The following is an 18,035-nucleotide window of genomic DNA, read 5'->3' as shown; positions in this document are numbered from 1 at the left end:
AACCCATCACATCGACAGACCAAGAATAAAACTCACATGACCAGATTAATATATGCAGAAAAATCATTTAACAAAATTCAACACCCATTAATGAACTCTCAGCAAACTAAAAATAGATGAAACTTCAACTTGGTAAGAGAACACTTACCAAAACTAATATATAGCTAACATCAAACTTACTGAGAAACTAGATGCTTTCCTGATAAGATCAGAAACAAGTCAAGGATGTCCCCTCACCACTCCTTCTCAACATGTAGTGGAAGTACTAACTGATGCAATAAGATAAGGAAATAAAAGACATATAAATTGGCAAGAAAGAAATAAAACCGTCTTTATTTGCAGATGGCATCATAGTCTAAGTAAATAATTTAAAAGACTCTATTTGAAAACTCCTGGAATTAGACAATTATAACAAGGTTCCAGGATACATAGTTAATATATAAAAGTCAAACACTTGCCTTTATACCAGCAATGAACAAATAGAATTTGAAATTTAAAACAAAATACCATTTACTTAGCACCCCCCAAAAATGAAATACTTAAGCATAAATCTAACAAAATATGTCCAAGATCTATATGAGGAAAACTATAAAATTCTGATGAAAGAAATCAAAGAAGAACTAAATAAATGGAGACAGATTCCACATTCGTTAACGGGAACACTAAATATCGTCAAGATTTCAGTTCCTCTCAACTTCATCTATAGATTCAATACAATCCCAATCAAAATCCCACCAAGTTATTTCACGGCTATCAACAAGTTGATTCTTTAAATTTTATAAGGAGAAGCAAAAGATTCAAAATTGCCAACACAATACTGGAGGAGAACAGTCAGAGGATTGAAACTATCCAACTTTAAGACTTACAATTTCAATAAAGCTACAGTAATCAACAGAGTATGATATTGGTGAAAGAATAGACAAATTGATCAATTGAACAGGAGAGCCCACCCAGAAATAGACTAACATAAATACAGTCAACTGATCTTTGACAAAGAAGCAAAAGTTATGCACAATGGAGCAAAGAGAATATTTTTAACAAATGGCGCTAGAACACCTGGATATCCACATGCAAAAAAAGTGAATCTAGACACAGATCTTACACCTTCCACAAAATTAACTCAAAATGAACCATAGACCTAAATGAAAACCATGAAACTATAAAACTTCTAGAAAATAATATAGGATAAATCTAGGCAACCTTGGGTATGATAAAGACTTTTTACATACAACAACAAAGTACAATCCGTGAAGATAAATTGGATTTCATTAGAATTAAAAACTTCTGCTCTGTGAGACACTATGAAGAAAATGACGAGTCAGAGATGGTGAGAAAATATTTGCAAAGCATGTATCTGATAAAAAACTTCTATCTGAAATACATAAAGCACTCTTAAAATTCGACAATAAATAAAACAAATGACTCAATTTAAAACTTGTTAAAAGACCCAAACAGACATCTCACAAAAAAGATACACAGATGGCAAATAAGCATACGAAAATATGATCAACATCATATGTCATTAAAGAACTGTAAATGAAAACAAAAACACATTACTGCACACCTATTAAATGGCCAAAATCCAAACACTGACGACGGCTAATTGTGGAGAAGATATAGAGCAACAGGCACTCTCACTCATTTCTGGGGGAAATGCAAAACAATAAAATCACTTTGGAAGACAGTTTGGCAGTTTATTACAAAACTAAACATAGTCTCTCCATATAATACAGCAACTAAGCTACCACATTATTTACCCAAATGATTTGAAAAATTGTCCACACAAAATTCCACAGACAGACAGACACAGCAACTTTATTTATAACTGCCATATTTTGAAATAACCAAGATAGCCTTCGATGGATAAACAAACTATGATACAGTCATACAATAGAATATTCAGCAATAAAAAGAAATGAACTATCAAGCCACAAAAATACGTGGAGGACCCTCAAATGCATATTGCTAAGGAAAAGAACCCATCCAAAAAGACTATGTACTGTTCGATTCCAACTATATGACATTCTGAAAAAGGCAGAACTATAGATATATTAAAAAGTCAGAGACTGTAGCGGGGAGAGTTCAGGAAAGGGAGGAAAGGAAAATGAATAAGTGGAATACAGGGAAATTTTAGGGCAGTGAAAACTATTTTCTTTGATACTGTAATAGGGGATATGTAATATTATGCATTTGTCAAAACCCAGAGAATGTGTAACACAGAAAGCATGAAACTTAATGTAAACTATGAACTACAGTTAAAAATAATGTATAAATACTGGTTTGTGAATTGTAAGAGATGTACCACACTAGGGAAAGATGTTAAAAATAGGGGAAACTGTGCCTGGTGAGGAAAGAGAAAGTATATAAAAAGTCTGTACTTTCTCCTCAGTTTTTCTATAAACCTAAAATTATTCTAAAAATTATAGTCTATTAATTTTAAAAGTTAGTGTGTATATAGTAATTCTTGCAGTGTTTGCAACAGCAAAATCTGGCAACAATATTAAATATCCATCAATAAAAGACTGATTAAATAAATTAAGATAACCTCAAAAAAAAAAAAGAGGAAATAAGTGGAGGACTCACATTTCTGTATTTCAAAACACACTTTAAAGCAACAATAATCAAGATAGTGTGGTACTGGTATCAGGATAATTATATAGCCCAACAGAACAGAATTGAGAGTCCAGAAATAAACCCATGTGTCTACAGTCAACTGATTTTTAATAAGAATTCCAAGACAATTCAACAGGGAAAGAATATTCTTTTCAACAAATGTTACTAGAATAAATGGATAGCCAGGACGAAAGAATGAAATTGGACCCTTACCTCACAAATAGATCAAAGACCTAATGTAAGTGCTAAAATTATAAAAATATTATAGAACACATAGGAGTAAATCTTTATAAACTTAGTTTTGGCAATTAATTCTTAGGTATGACACCAAAAGCAAGAGGAATCAAAAGTAAATAAATAAATTGGACTTCATCAAAATTTTAAATGTCTCCTCTTCAAAGGTGACTATCAAGAAAGTGAGATGATAACAAAACGAAAATGAGAGATAATACTTGCTAATCATATAACTGATCAGGGACTTGTATCCAAAAAAAATATATATATACACACACACACATATATATACACACACATATATACACACACATACATATATACATACATATAAACTCTTATGACTAAATAAAAAGACAACCCAATTAAAAAACAAAGAATCTGAATAGACATTTCTTCAAAGAAGATATAAAATGGCCAATAAGCACATAAAAAGATGCCTGACATCATTAGCCATCAAGGAAATATAAATCAAAATCACGAGATACCACCTCACACTCACTAAGACTGCTAGAATCAAAAAGTCAGACAATAACAAGTATTGACAAGAATATGGAAAAATCCGGACCCTTGTATGCTGCTGGCAGGAATATAAAATTGTGCAGTCACTTTGGAAAACAGTCTAGCAGTTCCCCAGATGGTTAAATACAGTTACCACAGGATTCAACAATTCTACTCTTGGGTATCTACCCAAGAAAGGGGCGGGGAGGGAGGGGGGAACAAAGCCACACAAAAACTTTTACACAAATGTTTACTGCTAGCGTTTTTCATAATAACCCAATGCCCCTCAACTTTGAGTGGATAAATAAAATGTGATATATAATGGAATACTGTTCCAACCATAAAAAGGAATAAAGTATTAATAAGTACTATGACATAAATGAACTTTGAACATTTCACAGCAAGTGAAAGAATCCAGTCTCAAAAGAACTAATATTATATGATTCTATTTATGTGAAATTTTCATAAAAGGCAAATCTGTAGTGACAGAAAGTAAACAGTGGTTACTAAGGGCTAGGTGGATGGGTGAAATAGACGGCTGATAAGTAAAGGACACAAGGCTTCTTTTTGGTGCTGTTTCAATGGGATAACCATGTAATGAAAAAAATTAATTATGACCTCTACTTTATACCTTACCCAAAAATCAATTCCAGATGAAATGGATATCTAAATGTGAGAGGCTGAAGAATAAAGCTTCTAGTAAATGATATAGAAAAATATCTTTATGACCCTGGGTAGGCAAAATTTCTTGACCATTACACAAAAAAGCACTAGCCATAAAGTAAAAGATTAATAAACTAAGCTACATTAAAAATTAAAGAGCGAAATGCCATGTGCTAGAATAAAAAAAAACAGTTGTGATAAATATATATACAAAGAACTCCTATTCAGAACACAAACAGAACTCCTTTAAATTAAAAAATAAATAAGTAATATACTTGAAAAGGCACTTCTAGAAAAAAGGTATCCAAATAGCCAATAAGCATATAAAAAGGTATTCAATCACATTACAATCACGATACAAATTAAAACCACAGAATACCCAAAATTTAAAGAGTGACAAAAATGTGTTTATGAGGATGTGGAAAAATAGGTATTAGAATGTAAACTGGAATTTTAAACTTACTTCAAGAGCTCATAATTCTTCTCATTTAACCTCACAGCATTTTCTCTCCAAAATTTCTCAGATTTGTGCACAGGACTCCATTCCAATCTTCCAGATTTAAGTTCAGAACTGTATTCATCAAATGAACTATAAAAATGTTTAAAGAATTCAAAGTTTATAAGAATCTGAGAGATCCTCCAAAATTAATCAAAATAAAACATCTTCATTGATGATGACTTTTAACTACAAAGACTGATGACCATCCTTTGTACATTAACACACTACCACTAAACAAAGTTTAAACGGCTTAAATAATATTTACAAATCATGTGAAATTTATCCAGGGTAGGAAGGTCAAATTTGAATGCTTGTCATGAGATACTAAAAGGAGCAAGTGCTTTCAAAATTCTTACCCAAATATATACATAAATGCATATCTGTAAAATATCTGATAATCTAGCAAAGTTGCTATCATGCAACTTAAAATATTGTATTTGCCAAACCACGAAATACATTAATATAAACTGATATAAAAGTATATTACTTGAAGATAAAATAGTATATTCTAATACCATTGCACTATAAACGTCATAAACTAGGAAACTGCATTATAAAAACAAAACACACATATCAGTACAATATTTTACAATGTGATTTCCAAAAGTGAAGAGGGAATTCATTAGTTGAATAATTAACTATAGACTAATTAAAAACAAAAACCTCTGTACACAAAACTGCAATGCACTTTAATTCAAAAATCATTTATTATGCATCAAATTTCTTAACTACTCAATTATCCAGTGGACGAACACAGTGACAAGACATGCTTGGACTTTCTTACAAGTAAAAACTTCTTTAAAAAGTAGTCATTTAATATCAAATGGTAATTCAGTATAACCAGGATTTCCTGGTTAAATTGATCAGTGTCCTGTTGAATAAATATGTAATTTACTTTAATGTAAGCCCAGTTAGTATAAGAAGTAAACTAGTATTGTTAACATTAATTTCCCAAACCTAAAACAGCAAAAACATTTCTTTCAACTGTATCTATCATCCTATTAGTTTTATATGAATAGCAATACAATATTTTTCAAATGACCAAATTCAGCATGAAAAATCAGTAAGTATGAACTGTATTAACAATAACATGGATTAAGTAATTTAGAATGCTATCACTAGTATTATTTATTTTTAAAAAAGATCTTAAATCATTATTCCAGAAAAACTGATAAATTTTAAAAAATAAACAAAATAGAATTTATAAAAACTGTAAGCCTATTGCTAGCCTATTATATTACAATCAACTTATTCATATTTGAAATTATAGAAAGACCAAAAATCATTTACCTCCCTCCACAAAGCTCTGTTACAAACCACTGATATGGGTTATATTTTCCATCTCTATAAAAGCTTTGGGTATTGGTTGCATTGAATTATCTGGTGAATACATTTCTGGAACACATACTATACTAAAGGCATTTTTGGGACACTTGAGACCTCACAGCAATCCTACAAAGTTAGAATTTTTATTGTTAATTTACCAAAGAAAAATTGAGACTTTAAAATGTCAGGAATCTTGTTCAAGGTCATGCGTGGAAAAAATAGCCAAACAATTCAAATGGGAGTCAGTCTGGCTCCCAAACCCAATCCACCTACAGAGAAAGATTTATTTCTAAAGAATAATTCTTTTTTAAAAATGTGTCAATAGCTAAAAATCTAAGAATATAAGAGTTATGGGGAAAGATCCTCAAGATATTATTAAACAACAACAAAAAACAAGGTCTAGAAAAATGTGTAGAACCCCATGTGTGCACATGCACACAGGGGCACATGCCAAAGGCAGAGGACTAGGAGGTTTTATGGAGGCACATACAAGAAACCAGGAGGAAGGAGGATGGGACTAGGTGGGGAACATGGCAGAAGTGGCATGGAGTCCCTTCTGTACTGTGTAAGGGTTTGTTTGTTTGTTTTCTTTACTGCATGTATATCATTTCCATAATGTTTAATACGAAAACATAAAGAAATCAAACGGGAACTTAAAACAGCCCGAAAAAAAATATCCTTTCCACATATGGGCAAACCTTCTCCACTAATTAACTACTATTGCTTAAAAAGATTCTAAACCAGGAAAGATTCGCAAAAGGTTCTGTGGTGGTGCCAACAACCTGTGGTAGTATAGCCAGTCAGATTTTAGCACAGAAGGGTAGGAATCTCCCCAAAAAAGGAAGAAATAATACACAATTCTGACTAATTGCTGCCATGGTAATGGACCAGTTTTTCCAAATCCCCCAATATGTAATAAATGGCATGTTTTAATGAAATCTTTTGAGTTTACAGTTAGTAACAAATTTAGATTTCCCTAAAATACTAGACAAGTCAAACAAAGCCCATTATATCCAGCCAATATAAGCCCAATATATATGCGAATTAAAAAGAACAACACACCTAAGATCCTGGACACTTTCACCAAGTTTTTCCAAAAGAAATTTTATATCTTCACTGATATCTTCATCATCATACTTCTGCTGTTCCAAGTTCTCCAACTGTTTCAGAACTTTGCACTGAATCATAGCCAGAGCATATTCTTGGCGAGTTTCTCTTTCAGTTGATTTTTCTAAAAAGTTCTGGGTTAGACAAAGACATAATGAGAAACTATATTTGTTATCTGGTGTTCTCAGACCTCTGTACTTCCTTTCATATCCTCTCTCTTCCTATTCTCAAGTTAACTTCATCTTTAAGTGGATATTGTATTGCAAATCCTTACTTCTTTCCTAAGCATCGATGCCATATCAAGAGTGTACTTCTAATTACTTGCTTACTTACTGGCCTACTAAACATTTTAAATTACTGGCCCAGACAAGCCTCAAAACACTTAACATGTTTACAATGAAATCCACCCCAATCCTTTCTCACAGTCCTGCTCTTGTGCACACCACAGTAAACTCTCCATTCACTGGTCACCTAGAGCACTTAGGATGATACTAAGGGAGACTGTTTCTTCAAGTATTTCTCTAGTTTCTCAATAGTCACCTTTTTCCCCCCTCCAATCAGCCTCAAAGTACACAAAGGACAACAATAAAATTTTTTTTAAAAAAACTCCCTTGCTTGAAAAATTATCAGAAGTTTTGTGATGTTCAAATTCCCTACTTTTCTTCTGTGATTTTTCCATTTTTAATAACATTTATGAAACCCACAAAGGAATCTCAGTATTTATAGAGACAAAATGTCCATCGAAAAATTTCTGAGCAAGGACCATGTTAAGGCCTAGGGACAAGAACAAGAAAGTTCTTAAGAAATCAACCTTCACCAATTTGGTAGAGAAGACCTATCAAATGAAATTCCCCTCCCTGGCACACAAAAAAAATATCTTGTAATAACGATTAATTCAAATCAACTGTAACTAAATTTTAAATTTACTTAGTTTTATAAGCAAGTTCTATTCCTAATAATTATGCTAAATAAGCACACATGAAAATTAGTGAGATCAACCCCCACATAAATTCCATAGGCATTTTTCACAGATATAGAAAAAAAATCCTAAAATTTGTATGGAACCACATAAGACTCCTAATAACCAAAGCGATCTTGAGGAAGAACACAGCTGGAGGCATCACACTATGATTTCAAATTAAACTACAAGGCTACAGTAATCAAAACTGTACAATGATTACATTTTAAAAATTACACATAGGTTGATGATAAAGTCTCTGTTCATCCCTCTGGTGAACAAATCAAAGTTGGATGGAAACAAGGAGCAGCAACAAGGAAAAACTGCCTGGGATCTAGATGAGCAAGCCATACAACTATGGAGAAATCCAAGAAAGCACCCTGCAATGACAGAAGGTAGGACGGAGCAAGGACGTGGGGCTGCCCAGTATCATGAGGCTGCCCAGTATCAAGCGGCTGAGTGAGATGGAGGCTGTGGCAGCGGCAGACACCTCTTAAAGGAGCCGCATCCACGAGCGGATTTTTGCAGTGACGGACCTGCTCGCTCTGAGCACCAGTGCCAATTCAGCTGCGTGCAGTGAGCAACAGGGACTTACAGGGAGACATTGTCAGAGTGAGGGCCTAGATGAGACTCACTCAATACTGAAGTGCCAGCAATATCTACTGTTCCCTGTTGAGCCTTCTCCATCCTAGTGCGCAGAAACAGTGCCGCCATAGCAGTGAGATCATCAAACTGGATAACAGCAGTGGCTCCATCCAAAGGATTCCCTGAAACCCCGCCTACTCCAACTTGAGGCCCCACCCAAGCCCCATCCAGGTGTATCCTCAGACAGTCAGGTGCTTCTTGCTGAAACTCACACTGGTGGAGGCAGCTGGCTCGGTTTCTGGTGTGGTCTTTTGAGGCAACAGGTAGCCCCGGAGAAGTAGAGGCTTGGGCTAAACTTGGCCTGCAGCTGAACTTCTCTCAGGACTGTGCCACTGGACACCTACCTCACAAATCCACACTAATAAGAACAGGAGACTTAGGAGCTCTGCTTAGTACATAGAAACAGACACACAAGGGCAGCCAAAATGGGAAGACAAAGAAGCAGAAACCAAATGACAGAACAGAGATCCAGATATAATGGAGTCAAGCAATCTAATAGATACAGAGTTCAAAACACTAGTTATAAAGATGCTCAATGAACTTTTGGGAAGTGTACAGAACTCCAACAAAGAGATAAAAATGGAAATGGAAATTATAAAAGGGAACCAGTCTGAAATGGAGAACATCTTATCTGACATGAGAAGTATATTAAATGGAATAAACAAAGTGAATAAAGAAGAGGATCAAATGCACTATCTAGAAGTTAGGAAAGCCAATCATGACATTTAATCAGACTGGCAAGGAAAAAGATGCCAGGACTATGAAAATAATGTAAGGAGGATATGGGACACTATTGAGGCTCCAAATATTCATCTGATCGGCATAACTGAAGAAAATCAAGATGCTGAACAGCTGTTTGAAAAAATAATGATGGAAAACCTCCTTAACTTGGTGAAGGAAATAGACATAAAACCCCAGGAAGCTCAGAGAATTCCAAAAATCAGGGATCCAAAGAGGCCCACACCAAGACACATCAAAATTGAAATGCCAAAGTTTAAAAACAAAGAAAGAATATTAAAAGCAGCAAGAGAAAAACAAATAATTACATATAAGGGAACACCCATACGACTGGCAGCTGATTTCTCAAAAGAACTATGCAGGACAGAAGGGCTCGTCACAAAATATTCAACAGGGATGAAGACCCAGGTTATACAACCAAGAATAATTTATCCAGCAAAGCTATTATTTAGAATTGAAGGACAGATAAAGAGCTTCCGAGACAAAAATAAGCTAAAAGAATTTATCACCACTAAGCCAGTATTATAGGAAAGGTTGGAGGGACTTCTTTAAGAAGAGAAAACATGTATTAAAAAACAGGAAGAAAGAATGGTAACAACTACATTCCTATCAATAAGTACCATAAATGGAAAAGAATTAAGTGCTGCAACCAAAACATAGAGTGGCTGAAAGGATAAGAAAACAAGACCCCTACATAAGAAAAGGAAGGAGATGGGAAAAGATATGGCATTTGATGAAGCCAGAAGGTATTTAAGTCAGACAGAGAAAGATAAACACTATATGATTTCACTTACATGGGAAATTTAAGAAATAAAAAAACAATCAAAATCAGACTAACAAATATAGTGGGCAATATGGTGACAGACAGAGGGAAGGGTAGTTTGGGGGGCTAGGAGAATGGAGTAAAGCAACAATTTTTTGGACACAACACCAAAAGTACTTGCAACAAAAGCAAAAATCAGCAAGAACTACATCAAACTTATAGCTTCTGCACAGAAAAGGAACAATAAACAAAATGAAAAGGCATCCTACAAAATGGGAGAAAATATCTACAAACAATGTATATGATAGAAGGTTAATATTCAAAATATATAAAGAAGTCGCACAATTCAATAATGAAAACAAACAATCCGAATTTAAAAATGGGCAGAGAATTTGAATAGACATTTTTCCAAAGACATATACATGGCCAACAGGTTCATAAAAAGGTGCTCAACATCACTAACCATCAGGAAAATGCAAATCAAAATCATAACATCACCTCACACCTGTCATCAGAAAGACAAAAGTATTGGCAAGGATGTGGTGAAAAGGCAACTCTTGTGTACTGTTATGCAAGTGTAAACTGGTTACAGCCACTATGGAAAATAGTATGAAGGCCCCTCAAAAAATTAAAAACAGAACTAATATCTGATTCAGCAATTCCACTTTTGGGTATTTATTTGAAGAAAGCAAAAACACTAACTCAAAAAGAAAACACGTTCCCAATGTTCACAGTAGCATTACTCACAATAACCAAGATATGGAAACAACCTAAGTGCCTATTAAGAAATGAATGTATAAAGAAAATGGAATGTATACAATGAAATATTATTCAGCAATAAATAAGGCAAGAAATCTTGCCATCTGCAACAACTTGGATGGACCTAGGGGAATTATGCTATGTGAAATAAGTCAGACAGAGAAAGACAAATATGGTAAATCTCACTTATATATGAAAACTAAAAATAAAAAATTAAAATTAAAAAGTAAACTCAGAAACAGAGAACAGACTGGTGATTGCCAGAAGTAGGGGGTGAGAAGTGGGTGAAATGGGTGAAGGTGGTCAAAAGGTACAAACTTCCAGTTATAAAATAAATAAGTCCTGGTAATATAATGTACAGCATAGTATCTATAATTAATAATACCGTGCTGTATATCTGAAAGTTGCTAAGTGAGCAGTTGTTAAAAGTTCTTATAACAAGAAAAAAAATTTGTACCTATGTGTGGTAACAGATATAACTAGACTTCTAATGGTGATCATTATGCAATCATTGAATCATTATGCAATATTGAATCACTATATTGTATACCTGAAATTAATAATATTCATTATATATCAATCATATCTCTAAAAAGAATGAAGATAAACTAAAATTATTTTTAGATATTGAAAACTAGGATAATTAGTCACCAGCAGATATGTAGTAGAAGATATATTTAAAAAGAGACTGATAAACTTTCTCTAAAAATAACCAAATAGTAAATATTTCAGTCTCTAAGATCTGTTATGACTATTCAATTCTGCTACTGTAGTGGAAAATCAGCCATATAAAATATATAAAACAAATGAGCATAGTAGTGATCCAACAAAGGTTTATTTACAAAAACTGGTGGTGGGCCAGATCTGGCCCATGAGCTATTGTAGTTTGTTAACCCCTGGGCTAAAGGAACTTCTGCAGGTGACAAGAAATGACACTGCCAAATCAAAAGCTGACCAGAAAAGAAGGCAGAACTGCGGTGATGATAGATAAATATAAAAAATAATTTTCCTCTCTTAACTTCCATAATATAAATAAGAAAATAAGACCATTTAAAGGAAGAGTTAAAGCACTATATTATAGGGTTTCTAGCATATGTAGATGTAATATATGACAACTATAGTATAAAAAAGGGAAAAGAGATCTATATGAATATATGTTCTTATATTTTATATAAGATCATAAGATAGTATAATTTTAATTTATAAATAATAGGAAAAATTAAGGATGTATATTGTGACACCAAAATAACCTCTAAGAAATAAAACACTACAAAAAAAACAGTTTAATAGATGTCAGCATACCAATATTCACATCATACCAGAAGAAGAGAGAGAGCAAGGAACTGAAACCTATTTGAAAAAATGACAGAAAACTTCCCTGATCTGGCAAAGGAAATAGACATACAAGCCCAAGAAGTACGAAGAGTTCCAAACAAGATGAACGCAAAGAGGTCCACACCAAGACACATCATAATTTAAATGCAAGAAGTCAAAGACAACAAGAGAATCTAGAAAGTAGCAAGAGAAAAGCAGTTACCTACCTACAAGGGAGCTTCCCTAAAACGGTCAGTTGAATTCTCAAAAGAAACTTTGCAGGCCAGAACGGATTGGCACAAAATATTTTAAAAGTGATAACAAGCAAGAACCTACAAACAAGACTACTCTACCCAGTAAAGCTGCCATTTAGAATTGAAGAACAGATAAAGAGCTTCCCAGGGAGGAGAAAAGTTAAGGAGTTCATCATCACTAAACCAGTATGACAAGAAATGTTCATAAGACTTCTTTAAGATGAAGATGAGGGAGAAAAAAGATAAAAAATATGAATAATAAAAATAACTATATGTCTACCAACAATTACTTTCAATGTAAATGGATTAAGTGCCCCAATCAAAACACACAGGTTGGTCAAATGGATAAGAAAACAAGACCCATATATATGCTGCCTGCAAGAGATTCATTTCAAATTGAAAGACACACACAGACTAAAAGTAAAGGGATGAAAAAAGCATTTAATGCAAATGGAAATAAACAAAAATGCTGGGGTAGAAATACTTGCACCAGAAAAAAAAACAGACTTTAAAACAAAGGCGTGGCTATAACAAGAGACAATGAAGAATCCAGATGAAGAAGGGTTCCATTTCTGGGTATTTATCCCAAAAGAAATCAAAACACTCATTCGAAAAGATATATGCATCCCTATGTTCATTGCAGGATTATTTATAATAACAAAGATATAGAAGCAATCTAAATGTCCATCAATAGATGAATAAAGAAGTGGTACATACAAACAATGGGCTATAATTCAGTTATAAAAAAAGAATGAAAGTACTTAAACTAAATTTGCCAGAAACAAACCTACAAAATCTGACAGCAAGGTACTCTTTATTAGTAGTGGTGGTGGTGGTGGTGGTGGTGGTGGTGGTGGTGGTAACATACGATATTACATTTCAGGTGTTAAACACAGTGATTCAATATTTATACGCCTTAAAAAGTGATCACCACAATAAGTTTAGTAACCACCTGTCACCATCCTAAAACTCAATGGCATCTTCACCTCAACAAAATCAAAAGTGCAGCTTTCATTTTGGCCTATGTCCAAGAAATGGTGCAGAAGGATCGTGACTACACTAACAAGTTGAATCAAGTGACAAGTCAGATCTTTCCTCCAACCAAACTGGTAGCCTCGTAAAATATATGTTAAAGCAGTGTTTCTCAAACCATCTGTGGTGAAGACCAGCTTTATTTAATTTCCATTCAGTCATGAATGAATTACTTTTATAAAATATAATAAAAATGAACTTATAGGAAAATAAATTTTAAAAGACATGCAAAATACAAGCTCACATTTATAATATTAAATTTGAGACATACAATTATTCAGTCAAATTACTTTACGTTTCTAAATGTTTACCCTCACTTTTGTACTTATCCATTGCAGACTTCGAACCAACAGTTCATAGCACTAGACTGACATGTAGACCACACTAGAAGTATCACTAGATTAAAGGACTCACCTCAAGATTAAAAATGCCTGTTTTACTAGACCTTATCCAAATCTCACATCAAAGTAAGACTGAGAAATTCCTGAAATAAGGAATGAGGGATATACTTAGGAATACAATTTCCATTCCAAAGCAGTGGGCAAAACAGTCCTCATACACTCAGATTAGAGTGGGCCTCTTTGAAAGGTTTATGACTATGAACTGTCTGTACAGGATGTATTTATGTACATGTCTGTCTGTGTGTCTATATGTGTGTGGGTGTGAAACTTAAACATTATTATTAATATAACTAATGAAAATTCAATTTGATGTTATTTCTTTCTAAGCCTTTCTTCTGAAAACCACATAATTGTAAAAATATAATTTATCTTATTATCTGATGTATAAGGTAGGTTCTTGATTAAGCAGAGCCAAAATGAGAAATAAAACACAATAAATTTAAAACTCTAGACAATGAATATTATCTTTAATGTCTTTCTCAGTCACAGCCTTAAAACATTTTAATTTATTTTAGGAACTAAAGATTGACAAATCGATTTAACCAATAATATAACATTATTAGAGACCTGGAGTTCAGCAACTGCTATGAATAAGTGAGACTGACATTTTCAAAAATAAAACTCATCCAGTCAAAGAGAAAAAAAGATAATTAGTAGCTGCTAGATTTCTTCAGGTCATAGCAGTTCAGCAAGCTTCCTAAGACTTCAGTACAAAAAATTTCCTTCCTGAGTTTCAAGTTGTGGGAAAAAAATCTAAGTGGACCACCCTTAAACAGCCTTATCAGTGAAATATTTTTTAAAGTTGATAGGAATTTAAGAATGATAAATTGAACACATAATTTTTTTTCACTCATTTGATAGTCTAAATCAAATGGCTTTACTATGTCCTCTTTAATGGCTCAAATTTAACTCATTTGTGTACATTAAAGATGTCCTTCTAATTTTCAGTCCTCAGTATATTCACTTAAAGACTGTATTGTACCAAATTTAGCACAGGAGAGTCCAAAAAGCTAATGTTCCTGCCAATAGTTTAGGTCTATTTTAAATAATCTCAAATCCATATTAGAAAACAGAAGTCCAGAGAATATGTCATTAGCATTATGGTGGAGTGAGAAGACGCCTTTCTTTCTTCCCTTAAATTTACAAGTCGGACCATAACTCGACAAAGAATGCCCTGCTCAACACACATACGTGCTTGAAGGATTCATGCATCAGTACATTTGAAGGTGGGTATATTGGGATAAGTAAGGGAAGTGGAATGGGGAGAAAAGTAGGGATAGTAAACATGGACACAGTTCGCATCCACTTTGGCTCCAGTGAATGTGGTGGTGGTGGAGAACTCAGGCTGCAGTCCTCATAGTACGGCCTGGAGTGTAAGGGGCAAAAGCACTGCTCCTCCCCAAAAAAGGCATCTCCCTTTTCACCTCCCCATCTTGGTAGACCCTAGAAGAGGTAGCTGGGAAACCTTAAACAGCACAGTGGTGTCCATAGATATTGCTGGCAGTGGGGGAGGTCCTGCAAATCCCAAACTTAACTCCCCTGCACCACTCATCCAAACAGAGGCCAGCCACTCATCCAAACAGAGCCCAGTAGAAGCAGTGGAAATGCTTTCAAAAACACAGCAGAGCCAGGGACCATCAGTAAAAAGAAAGCAGCACTGAGAGCTCACAAAACCGGTTCTCCGCCATCCAACACATTTTCCCACCATAGTACTTCCCTGTAACTGAGGTGAGGTGGTCACAGAGGAGACATTCACCATCCCATGGGTATGGGGCATTTTCCTTAACCCAAGTGACAACACTCAACCACAAACCCAGAGGCAGAAATAGTGCAGGTAAAAGAAAATGAAAACTTGCACTATAACATCGTTCACTAAAAAACAAAAGAAATTACTCTATCTCTCAACCTGCTAAATTGTTGGAACAAAACAATATCTAAACAAGGGAAGAGTTCATTACTTCAAACGTGAAGTCAGAGAAACAATCTAACAAATACAATGAACAACCAAGATAACATGAGAGCACAGAAAGAAAATGAAAAGTCTCCAGAAATCAAACTCAAAGTCATGGGAGACTGATTTAAACGACAGACTGCAGTTATGAGGAAGCTCAATGAGAGAAAAGAGAACCCAGAAAAGCAATTCAATGAGCTCAGGAATAGAATAAATGAATAAGAGTACTCTACCAAAGAGACTGAAACTATAAAAAAGAACTAAACAGAAATTCTGGAGCTGAAAAACTCAATACATGAGATGAGCATTGCATTCGAGAGCACTGGAAATAGAGCCGGCCAGATGGAAGAGAAAATTAGTGAGCAAGAGAATATAAGTCTAGAAATGACTCAGGAGGAAGAGAGAGAACTAAGAATTTAAAATGATGAAAGAACTCTATGAGAACTATCTGACTTCATTAGAAAGAGCAGCATAAGGATAATGGGTATATCAGAAGGAGAAGAGAAGGAGAAGGGAGAAGAGAGCCTCCACAAAGAAATTATTGATGAGAATTTCCCAAGCCTATGGAAAGAAGTGGACTTCAGAAGGGAAAGCTAACAGAACACCTAATTATATCAATGCGAAAAGACCTCTCCAAGACACATTTTGTTCAAACTGTTAAAAATTAGTGACAAAGGAGAATTCTCAAGGCAGCCAGGAAGAAAAAAAAAAAATAGTAACCTACAAGGAAACCTCCTTAGATTATCATCAGTTTCAGAAACATTACAAGCTCATAAAGAGTGGAAGGAAATATTCAAAATATTGAAAGAGAGGAACCATCAATCAAGGATACTGTACCCAGCAAAGCTATCATTTAGAGATGAAAAAGAAATAAAAGCTTTCTCAGACAAATGAAACCTGAGAGAATTTACTACCACAAGACTTGCACTACAAGAAATGTTGAAAGGAGATCTTCTACCAAAAACAAAAAGACAAATGTATACAAAACTTTGAGAAGACTGACAGACAGAAGCAGAAAACTGCAACTCTACTTCAGAATAGGATATTAAACACTTAATTATAACATAAATATTAAAAGGGAGGAAGAGGGCATTAAAAAATAACAATAACAATAATGAGATCTGGTAATGAATGGACAACATAAAAAGATAATTAGTTGACAACAAAATTATAACAGAAGAGGAGGAAAAGGACTGAACACCTATGGGTAAATGAGTATAATATGCGATCAAAGAAAAAGGAATATTGTATATTTGAAACATTTTACACAAAACTAATGGTAACTACAGAACAAAAGTCCAGAGCTGAGACACAAAACATAAAAAAAAAAAAAAAAAGAAGAAACAGAGGGGAAAATAGAAAACAAAAGAAAAAAATGGCTGGAGTAAGTCTTCATATATAAATAATCACCCTAAATGTAAATGGAATGAACCCACCCATCAAAAGGCACAGAGAAGAGGGATGGAGTAAAAAATGACTCTATTATACCTTGCCTGCAGGAGACTCATCTCATCTCCAAAGAAAAACATAGGCTCAAAGTGAACAGGTAGAAAATAATACTGCAAGCAAACAGTATCCAGAGAAAAGTGGGTGTAGCAGCATTTATATCAGACAAAACAGATTCCAAGATTTAAAAAGAGATAACAACAAAGATGGATATTTAATAAGGATAAAGGGGATAATCCAACAAGAAAATATAACACTTACTAATTTATGCACTGAACCTACAAGCACTAAAATATATAAAGCAATTACTAACAGACCAAAAGGAAGAAATCACAAAAATACAGTAATAGTGGGGGACCTGAATCCTCTACTTACAACGATTCGATCATTCAAACAGAAAGTCAATAAGGAAATATCTGCCTTAAATGACACATTAGATGAAATGGACTAATTAATACTTATATAACTTTATGTCTGAAAATGACAAAACATGTATCCCCTCAAGTACACACAGACCATTCTGAAAAATAGACCATATGTTGGGGCACAAAATTACTCTCAATAAAATTAAGAATAAAATCATATCAAAGATATTTTCTGACCACAATGGTATAAAACTAAATTAGTTATAAGAAAGCTGGAAAAAACACAAATATGTAGAGATTAAACAACATGCTTCTGAACAACTATTGGGTAAAAGAAGAAATAAGAGATCAAAAAATACAGAGAAACAGGAAAAAAACGACAAGCAAAATTTGGTGAATGCAGAAAGAGCACTATTGAGAGTTAGGTTTATAATACTATAGACCAACCTCAAGAAAAAGAAAAAAT

At 34.0% G+C, this 18,035-nt stretch overlaps 1 protein-coding gene across 4 annotated transcripts in view; it reads right to left on the bottom strand.

Moving 5' to 3' along the window:
• The window catches only part of ATP6V1H (ATPase H+ transporting V1 subunit H), a 113,251-nt gene that overhangs the window by 48,264 nt on the left and 46,952 nt on the right, over positions 1-18,035 (bottom strand). For all 4 annotated transcript variants that reach the window (XM_016146042.2, XM_016146060.2, XM_016146035.2 and 1 more), the window contains 2 exons: positions 6,899-7,077; positions 4,475-4,600 (listed from right to left, as the gene is read on the bottom strand). In XM_016146042.2, coding sequence (XP_016001528.1) covers positions 4,475-4,600; positions 6,899-7,077 — 305 coding nt within the window. The remainder of the gene's footprint in view (positions 1-4,474; positions 4,601-6,898; positions 7,078-18,035) is intronic.

This window comes from Rousettus aegyptiacus, unplaced genomic scaffold (assembly GCF_014176215.1).
Source record: "Rousettus aegyptiacus isolate mRouAeg1 unplaced genomic scaffold, mRouAeg1.p scaffold_m13_p_15, whole genome shotgun sequence".
NCBI lineage: Eukaryota > Metazoa > Chordata > Mammalia > Chiroptera > Pteropodidae > Rousettus > Rousettus aegyptiacus.
This window is presented reverse-complemented; position numbering and strand designations above follow the sequence as displayed.